Source organism: Tenebrio molitor, chromosome 3, assembly GCF_963966145.1.
Source record: "Tenebrio molitor chromosome 3, icTenMoli1.1, whole genome shotgun sequence".
Classification (NCBI taxonomy): domain Eukaryota; kingdom Metazoa; phylum Arthropoda; class Insecta; order Coleoptera; family Tenebrionidae; genus Tenebrio; species Tenebrio molitor.
Window position 1 is genome coordinate 2,187,160 of NC_091048.1, and position 9,628 is coordinate 2,196,787.

General features: G+C 36.4%; 2 protein-coding genes across 3 annotated transcripts; one reads left to right on the forward strand and one right to left on the reverse strand.

Moving 5' to 3' along the window:
• Positions 1 to 1,215: 1,215 nt before the first annotated feature.
• On the reverse strand, positions 1,216 to 2,418 carry LOC138126548 (very long chain fatty acid elongase 7-like). Its single transcript, XM_069042328.1, has 5 exons — positions 2,265 to 2,418; positions 2,022 to 2,212; positions 1,840 to 1,971; positions 1,551 to 1,787; positions 1,216 to 1,499 (listed from the first exon to the last, which is right to left on the reverse strand). Exons 1-5 carry the CDS (start codon positions 2,320 to 2,322, stop codon positions 1,317 to 1,319), a joined length of 801 nt encoding a protein of 266 aa, XP_068898429.1. The 5' UTR covers positions 2,323 to 2,418; the 3' UTR covers positions 1,216 to 1,316.
• Positions 2,419 to 5,732: 3,314 nt separating this feature from the next.
• LOC138126971 (luciferin 4-monooxygenase-like) lies at positions 5,733 to 9,628 on the forward strand. 2 transcript variants are annotated; one of them, XM_069042816.1, is made up of 6 exons: positions 5,733 to 6,055; positions 7,620 to 7,773; positions 7,823 to 8,027; positions 8,074 to 9,059; positions 9,113 to 9,278; positions 9,335 to 9,628. In XM_069042816.1, exons 2-6 carry the CDS (start codon positions 7,660 to 7,662, stop codon positions 9,442 to 9,444), a joined length of 1,581 nt encoding a protein of 526 aa, XP_068898917.1. In that variant the 5' UTR covers positions 5,733 to 6,055; positions 7,620 to 7,659; the 3' UTR covers positions 9,445 to 9,628. The 2 variants fall into 2 exon arrangements, with proteins under 2 accessions (XP_068898917.1, XP_068898918.1); XM_069042817.1 differs by having other exon boundaries at positions 5,733 to 5,891.

A 9,628-nucleotide genomic window follows, 5' to 3' on the forward strand; every position in this document is an offset into this window, starting at 1 on the left:
TGTCAGAGGTCTCAGAATTTACCATCGGTTAAAGTCACAGATATACTAGTGACTTTACCATCGGTAATAGTAAAGGGTCGTTCGATGCCCATTTTTGCAGATTAAATTGTCCCGTGCTTTAAAATTTCTGCTTTTCGTGCTTCACATTTTGACTCGATGGGGGCAATTTATTTTTATGAACGATTTCCTCCAATACCGAGAAATTGGTTACCTGGGTTTCTAAAGAAGTCGATGCAACCGCACTTAAATGACACGATGTTTTTGAAAATTCACTGTTTTGATTTGTTTCCTCTTTGTTAGAATCGATCCGCCAAGTTCCATCAATATGTAGATCTGAACGCTTAGATATGTGATTAATAGCCGTTATTACTTTAAAGTATGTATTTGCAAAATTTACCGACTCGACATCTGGACTTTCGTCATTCGGATTTAAAATATTAATTTGCAACTGGACCTCATCAAATTCCCGAAAAGTTACTTCTAAAGCAGCTTTGAGAGTTTTTAATTGTTCAATGTCTTGATTGTCGCCAAAACCTGCTACGAAGGTTTCGCCTCGAGGTAGTTTTCCCTTGATCTGATCGCGTTCTGCTTTAAGAGCTGCTAGTTCAGTCATTTTAGATCAATCAAACTTTTCTAAACACTAGACCAATGTTTAGGTGTTTTGTTTGATTATTGTGGACAAAATTATTTATTGAAAACCATTTTGTTTTGTCAAAAGAATTATTCGATGCCAAATTGTAATTTATTACTCTAAGAGGACTCCAAATGAATACAAAGTCTTTATTCATTGAGGTAGGACATTTGACGTACGGTCGATGGATAAATAAATCTGGGACACTTAAAATTTAATCTATGTAAATCAGGCTATTGAATTGTCAATATACAGGGTCATTATAAATTATTGTCCCATCGCAGTTGACGTTGAAAACCCACACAAATTTTGGATGTGCCGGCAGCCTCGCACCGTTAGACAAATTAGTAGACAGATTTCCACCACCGCCAGTAGCGCCACCTACCGGCGTTACTAGTTTCACTCATGTTATGATGCTTCCGGCACATTCGATTACGTCACCAAGGCCTACTACGATGGGACAGTAATTTATGATGACCTGTATTTGTCAATGTCTATATGTATAGGTAATATGTCAGTTTTATTTGTCAATCGACTGTACATATACGAAAAAATGAAAATATTAGTAAAAAAAACCTATCGCCGTTTATTTCACATAATTTTTACAAGGCTTTTTCAACTCACACAAATAATAATACCCACTGTAACCAGACTTGTTAAAAAATATAATTTCAAATATGGTTATCTATTCAATCTTTCTGTCGGACACCTGTTTCTTACTCATGTAATTCTTTTTGTAAAACGCTGAAAAAAAATAAGTCATCAGAAATGTGTTACAGAGGTAAAACATCAACCAGCCCTTTGAATAGTTGCAGTTTGCATTAAAAAGATGAATTGTAAACATTGTATCATAGAATAGTTGTTGAACCTTCAACCAAAAATATTAGACAATTTTTTCTAATAACATTTTTGTTCTTACAATTTGTATTTGTGTTAAGTATTTTTTCCACCAAATAGCCTTAGCAGAATTCCATGAGGACATTAAGTAGTAGCCGTACATAAGTGCGTGTACAAGGGTGTTATAAAAGAAGATAAAACCAGTTGCACCTCCTGGGAAATATTTTGCAGTTGCCCATGTCGTCGCAGCCATTCCTACATGATGGTGAACATGCATGTACGTGATCTGTTGTGGTTTCTTCCGCAGGACAAAAAAGATCTAAAACACCACTACTTTCGTAAATGAATTTGATAAATCGAAATTGACCCACCGTGTCCAAAAGATCCAAAAATTTCAAAACGCCGTAGTAGTAATGGATTTTCCTAACCGAAATGTCCAAAGGAGTGTTTGAATTATTTGGGGGACTGCAGTACAAACTAAAGTTTTGGATAACTTTGGCCGCCTTAAACAAACGACTGAACTGCAATCGATCACCCCAACCAAGCAACTCACCATTACGAACACCACCAAGTTGAAGAGAATCTGAGTGATATTGTAGATTGTCATGATCTTTCTTAAGTCAAAAGCTTGTCGGTTCTTCATCAGTTTCGGTCCTAAACTGAAGACAAATACGAAGTACAGTGCCACAATTGCAGCCGGTTGCGCAGGATGCTGCATTAGTGGATAATCATGTATGTCGTCACCTGTATTTTGATAGAACCGTAAAACAATTGGTTTCCGGAGAGAAATACGCACCGTAATTAAGGGATGATAATGCAGGATCTAAAAACAAAGTTACATTTTTGAGGCCCATGTCGCAGACTTAAGTGTCATTTGAATTTCAAAAAATAAACTCGTTTGCGAAGCGGTTGCTAATCGGACACTAAAAAACAAGGTGATACAGGTGTAATGTTCTAGCAAATTACGCCGCAACCAACTTTCTGAGTTGGCACGTAAAATAAATATGTACCTACATAATTTATTTTTATGGTTCATCGTTAAATCCAAAAATGTTTTCGTTTTTCTCCCAAAATCGGACACCTCTATATAACGGACAATATTTCAATCTCCGTGGGTGTCCGTTATAGGGAAGTTGCACTGTATATGCAAATTGAATTGAACAAGAGAATCCTCCAGGACTTGTCAACAGACTCACAGAGTGGCAGAGCTTCCAAATCTTTCTGGGAGAAAATATCAATCTGTTAGCTCCACTAAAAACCTAAGAGAAATAAGAGGACTTAGACTAGGTTGAATAACGCCACCCAACAATGAAAAAGAGAAATTCGAATTATTCCTTGTGGAACTGGCTGTTGGGAAGAAAATTTACTCTGTCGATATCCAACTTATGTAAAAACAGATCCTGAAACCTGTATCGACGTACGGAATTCAGTTATGCCGGTGTGTCGGTGAAAGCAACATCCAAATCATCCAGAGATTCCAGAATAAAATACTAAGGAACATCATAGACGCACATGTGATTTTTTGAATCTTATTATGGTTTTTCACATAAAACAAATTTACGTAAGTAGAGCAGAGCATACATTATATTTTTTAAAAACAATTATTTTTGGTTTTTATTATTTTTTAAAAGCAATTTTGCTGTCTTAAGCACTTCAAAAAATAAATAATTCAAGAATTTAATTTTTTAACCTTGTAAAAAATATAATGAAACGTCAAAGGTTTGCGATAATAATAGTTTACTGCCTGCTGTTTATTTACATTTATTTACAGGAAATATTGAAAATGAGATCACCTAAACTAAACGTAAGTGCTGGGCCGTCAAAATAATTTTTCTTAATAATGGAAATTTGTAATGAAGGTCACAGACAAAACACAGTTGAAGAGGGAGACTCAACAGATACGTGAAATTTGTTATAAATATTAATCAAATATATTTGTATTTATTATAAATAAATAAATTGTTGTATATACCTACTTTCCCAAGAGCGTTACGTGTTTGGGATGTTTTAATTTTTTTCTATAAACGAAACACAGAAATTACAAAAAAATTACTTATTGTTTTCCGTTTCTTTAAAACCGTATCCCAGGTATTACTCATCTTTTACAACTCGATTAATGACAATCCTATGCTTAATTATTAAAAACACGGTCAAGGTACATCATCGGGCGCTTAGAAACTGGTGGTAACAAACTCTCGGTCGCGAGGACTCAGAAGAATAATAATCTGAATCGTCTAAGATCAAGCAAGGTTTATAGATACTCGTGTTTCCCGACAAATAACGAGTGATAGAACCGTGCCGGTGGTTTCACGAAACATCCCAGAGCCGCATCTAGCATTGCTTAGGTCCGCCTTCGCCAACCCACCGTTTACCGAGAAGCCACGAGGTCTAGAAACACCGCGGGGCTTCACGTTAACATCCCAGAGCCGCATCGAGCCAGGCTTAGGTCCGCCCCCGCTAACTAACCGTTGAGCCCACGTTACTTTACTGGCTAACCCCACAACTTCCTGAATGTCACCTAGCTCCCATAGAACAGGACAGGGCGTAGGGTGGAACCATTAATAATGTAATGGTCCAACAAATCATGTATATTTGCCTCAAAAAAGATGGTCGCTGCTTGCTTTGCTTGCTTCAAAACGATCCACCTCCCACTCCTCTATCCACCATCCTGTGTACCATAGAGACCAGTGGGTAACTTATCAGTGCATTAAAATTTGTCGACCTTCTTGGAAACGATACGCGTCTGGGACAAACCCTAGCTCAAGGACAACAAAATAAATGTCCAGGGGAAAAAAAAGATTGCAATAAATCACTCGTTTAATAATTTGGGAAGTCCAGTTAAAATCAGGGGATAATTGAATTCATGAATTTGATGTTGGCAGATTTCAAATTGGGAGAACCATCGGTCGAGAATTTCAAATTAGAAACAAAGTGCTTTACGTAGAAAATAACTAAAATCATTTGCACTCGTAGTTAGAAAAGTAACAAAACAAAGTAGAAACGCAGTTGGTAGAAAACCACAGAAAATGGGGTAACCGTAACGTTATTTAGTTCGTAGAAACCAGATCTGTGAGTGTGAGGGAGCGAATGAAGATTACTGATTAATTAGAACGGTTTAGGGGAATCCAAACCAATGCGGAACAATTTTTAGAAGTGGCAGATCAACAGAATTAAGGTGCATGGCATGGCAAGGGTTAAACTTTTAGCACATACTTAAGAGCGTTTTAAGCTCAATTAAAGTTTCATTTTATTTCTGTTTGTTTCTTGAAGCTGATGACTATTTTATTATTGTATAGAGTTCGCAATTTAGTGTCCTTCAGTGTTGTAATCCAACAACAAATTATGTACTGTTGTATTCAAAAAAATCGCCTACACCTATTTGCCTGCGTAATTTTGTTATTCTGCCGTCTATTGAAGTCATAACTTAATTTATTCAAAACTACGAATACCAAAAGATTCTGAACAAGAAAAGTGGGAATTTAGTGGTCTATGCCCCGTCTATGCGCCGGCGCCACGACCAAATATTAATGTAATATTCAAATAAAATTATCTAAAAATTAAAACACAACCTTCTTCTAACTTTTGTCAAAATGACAGAAAATAGTAGTTTATTTAACGAGTGGGTAATTTGGGCTTTTTTTGGCATGAGTGGGCCAGTTTAAAACTCGAGTGAAACGAGAGTTTTAAAGGTCCATGAGTGCCAAAAAAAGCCCAAATTACACAAGAACGAGTTGAATACAAGGTTTTTTGTTCGACGAGCCCCCCAAAGGCTCCAAATCGCTGAAAATCTTTAAAATTAGCTTGACGTTTCGTTTTGACAAGTTGTCAAATTTATCAAAATCCGTTCACACAGGAGAAAATTCTCAAATACTGACAGCGTCGAACAAAAAAGTCCGTTTTTAAACGATGCAAAAACATATAATAATAATTGCCCACTTGATTTGAATGGTGTACGCGATTTTTTTTGAATACAAGTGTACATTCGGTCCGGTCCTAACAAAAGTCTAAATTTAAACATTTAAATTTGGGCGAAAACAAAAAGTTCTAGAGATATGCAAAAGTTATCGCGATTGGCTAAAGTAACAAGTAACAGCTTACAGAGCTTTTGCCTGCGCATCCATTTCCCAAGTATCAAGCTACGTTTTGTGACTTGTACTTGGGAAATGGATGCGCAGTGAAATTATGGGAAGCAGTGGGGAGAGACCCACTGTAAAAGAAGCCGTCGGAGGATTTTCGGTCTTTCTTGCAAGTCGGATTTCTCATTCTATCCTGCGCATCTCAAGTATCAAGCTACGTGTTGCGACTTGTGTGTTCAATTGCTTCGAAGAAGTTGCTAGTGCGTGGGGTCCCTTAAAGTCCAAGAAACGCAACATATTTTCGTCAGTCTTTTGAAAAGAAACCGGGGTGCTTGTGTTGTTTCTTTGTGAGTACGACATGCGCTTTTCAACGCCCGCCTGTGGTCGCTAGTTCCATTTTGATTATTTGTTTATTTGTAATTTCATCTGAAAAATGCACAGTTTTTTCTATTGATAAATTATGAAATTATTGCGACATTGCCACCAAGCTAGAGTGATTTTTCAACTTTGAGTAAGTCAGAAAGTAACAAGGATTGTTATTAATGTTATTTTTGATGACAATAATTGAAAAACTATTCGTCTAAGACCAAATTCAAATTAGAATCGAGTGACATAAATATTATGCACCATTTTTAATACACCCTGTATAGTGGTATAAAAGACTTGATCAAATAAAGCAAGGTGATATGTTTTTCTTATAGTACTGATTTACTTGTTAATAAACTAGAAAACTTTTAATTGTCGCGGGTTCCTGGTTCTGCATTGCTTAGCAAAGTTCAGGGGTTTCCCAGAGATCCCTTTTGAGACCTTTGTTGTTTGTAGCATGTATATGTGATTTATGTGAATGATCCATCCATATTACATTACGATACAAAAAGGTTGTATTGAGGACTCTTTTGGTTGTAAAGAACAACTTAACATTGAATTCGTTATATAATGAAGCAGGCAAGAACAAACAAAATTAATATTTTCACTATGTACAGTCGATGGACAAATAAAACTGGGACAAAAATGTCAATCACGTAAGACAAAATTTACAAATTTGCATCGTTTAATTAAAGCTTTATCATAAATAGGTTAACTTTGGTATGACATATTATATAGACATATATTATATTGACAATTCAATGGTCTAATTTACATAAATTAAATTTTAAGTGTCCCAGTTTTATTTCTTCACCGACCGTACGTTTGTATACTATAAAAAGGCATACGCTTCAGTGTAACATTCCTGGCTTAAATTTTTAATTTTAATGCAATGGTATCAAGCATACAAAATAATAATTTTAAAACGTCAGTTTCAGTTTGTCTAATAATGAAACTTATTTATCAATTTCTCTGCGTAGTCGTGGAAAAAGTATAGTATTCTATTCGCGCATAATGGCTGTTACTCATTGTTATCATTATCCGTTCATTGAATAATATACTATTCAGAAATGAGTAGATACCAATTGAAAATTGATCTTTTTATTTTTTAATGCATCCAAGACTGCTTTTAGTCACATATTCAGTATTATTGTATGCATAGTAGTTTCACAAAACCTTTGATTGCCTTAACAAACTATCCGTACAAAAAATAGCGAATTAGTGTAATTTTCTAATTATTTAGATATGCCGAGAATGTGTTTGAATCACCCTGACAGTTTTTGTTACGTGTGCGGGGAATTGACTTTCCAAAAGCCGCATCGAAAATGAATGACTTTGGTATCCCTGTGCGTCATCAGGACAAATTTAGGGCACCTCATATGTGCTGTTTGAAATGCGTTAGTCTTTTTTCGAGATGGCCAAAGGGATATAGTTTGTCTAACGTCGCGAGGCTGGCGGCACATCCAAAATTTGTGTGGCCAACTGCGATGGGACAATCATTTATAATGACCCTGTATTTATGAGTTATTTTCCATCCAATTCAAAAAAAAATCCTACAATACCCATTTGTAGACTGAATTTTTACATTGACCTTATATTTTGAATCAAGATACTTACTTAGTGATGATTCTCTGTTAGTCGTTCGTTAAAAATTGTCTGCTTTTGGTTTTAAATTTTTGGTGAGTTTTTCAAAATTATTTTGTTGACAGGCTTATTTAAACTCCTTTGTGCGAAAACAAGGAACACGCCATGACCGATTTAGTAAAAGTCGGTCCTCCAGATAATCATAGACTTCCCAACAAATCTCTGGGAATCATATTTTTCAACGAAATGAAGAAGTGGGACTCCAGTCGCATTGCTATAGTAAGAATTTTCAGAAACTTTCTAAATAATTTCAACGTCTTGATTCAAGATTGACTGCACAGGTGAAGAAGTGAATTACGGAAGAATCCTAGAGTTGTCTGTTAAACTGGCGTCACAATTAAAAGAAGCAGGAATAAAGAAGGGCGATGTTATTTCGATATTGTCCCAGAACAATTGGAAATATCAGTTAACAATCATTTCGGGATTTTACATTGGAGCTAAAGTGAATCTTCTCAATCCAGACTACACGCCAGGTGTGGACCAACTAAAGTAAAACTCTTGTCAAAATTAATCTTTTAGGAGAACTGAAACACTTCTTTTCAATTTGTCGACCAGTTGTGGTCTTCTGCACAGTAAAGGTGTTAGAAAATCTTTTAAAACTAAAGGACGGAGATTATTTTCCCGCTAGAATAATACTTTACGACTCTGAAGCTTCAGCAGACTTGGAAAATTTTGACGAATTTGTCGAAGCAGGAAGCTTTGATAATCGCTTTAATCCCACTGAGGTCGACCCCCAAGAAGATGTCGCTCTTCTTTTGACATCTTCGGGCACGTCAGGCATGCCAAAACTGATCCAACTAACTCACGCCAACTTCAGAATCACAATGGTCCATGCTGGAGAGCCAAATTGGTTTGATTTCACCGAAGAGGAAACGATTATGGCGTATGTGCCATTTTTCCGCATTTTGGGATGCGGAACCGGTCTTGGAACGATTTTGTACGGAGCAAAACTAGTGATTTTAGAAAAATTTGTTCCAGATCGCTTCTTGAATCTGATCCAAGAGTACAAAATCACGAAGCTATTTGCTGTCTCTACCAATCTTTTGTTCTTGGTGAAGAGTCCTCTGGGGCAAAAATACGATTTGTCTTCTGTCAAGGATGTGTTCTGCGGATCAATTCCATTGACCAGAGACTTGGAAGAAGAAGTGAAGACACTGTTGAGAATCAAGTCTGTGCAACAGATGTATGGTTTAACTGAAATAAGTGGACTGGCCACTGCAACTCCTAAAAATGTAAAAAGAACCGGATCGACGGGACAAGTTGTAACAGCTCAGCAGATTAAAGTGTGTGATCCTGAAAGTGGCAAAGTTCTCGGAGCGAATGAATGTGGAGAACTGAGGATCAAGGGCGCTGGAGTGATGAAGGGTTATTTGGGGAACGACCACCTGACGGTGTTCGATGAAGAAGGGTATTTGAAAAGTGGTGATTTAGGGTATTTCGATGAAGAAGGGTTCTTCTACATTACGTATCGTCTCCAAGACATGATCAAATACAAAGGTTTCCAAGTTAGTATAAGTAAACGAAAAAGAGTCAAACAAATATTTTATTATGGATTTAGGTTCCACCAGCTGAGTTGGAAGCTCTTTTAATACAACATCCAGCAGTGAAAGATGTTGGAGTGGTTGGAATACCTGATGAGAAAGCTGGAGAAGTGCCTCTGGCCTTCGTAGTGAAACAACCAAATCAAAGCGTGAGTGAGGAGGAGCTGGTTCGTTACGTTGCTGGTAATAGCAGAATAGATGAGCGTCAAGTACGTTAAAATGGAAGATTTCTATTTTAGAAAATATTTCTATTCAAAAGCATCTATACGGTGGGGTACGATTTGTTGAACAACTTCCAAAAAGTTCCGCTGGCAAAATATTAAGGGCTAAATTGAAGGAATTACTGTAGGAAAATCAAGTTTCACTTGAAAAGGTTGTGGGTTGTGTGGAATTTATTTTTAACAATACAAAATTATGTTGTAATAGTTATATTTGTACAACTAGTTATTTTCACGAATTTGCAGATTGATCAAGCAAATAAGTGAAAAAAAGACACTATTTTTTTTGCATATCGATGTAAGTTAAGAAATTTC

Bases quoted from the DNA above. Each gene is read 5' to 3' on its own strand.
- LOC138126548 (XM_069042328.1), bottom strand. From the start codon at position 2,322: ATGGGCCTCAAAAATGTAACTTTGTTTTTAGATCCTGCATTATCATCC. The intron at 1,788-1,839 runs GTGGGTCAATTT...GTGGTGTTTTAG, and splicing joins TTTTGGATCTTTTGGACACG to ATCTTTTTTGTCCTGCGGAA. The intron at 1,500-1,550 runs GTAAGAACAAAA...TTTTGGTTGAAG, and splicing joins ACTTAACACAAATACAAATT to GTTCAACAACTATTCTATGA.
- LOC138126971 (XM_069042816.1), top strand. From the start codon at position 7,660: ATGACCGATTTAGTAAAAGTCGGTCCTCCAGATAATCATAGACTTCCC. The intron at 7,774-7,822 runs GTAAGAATTTTC...TCTTGATTCAAG, and splicing joins ACTCCAGTCGCATTGCTATA to ATTGACTGCACAGGTGAAGA. The intron at 8,028-8,073 runs GTGTGGACCAAC...TTAATCTTTTAG, and splicing joins CAATCCAGACTACACGCCAG to GAGAACTGAAACACTTCTTT.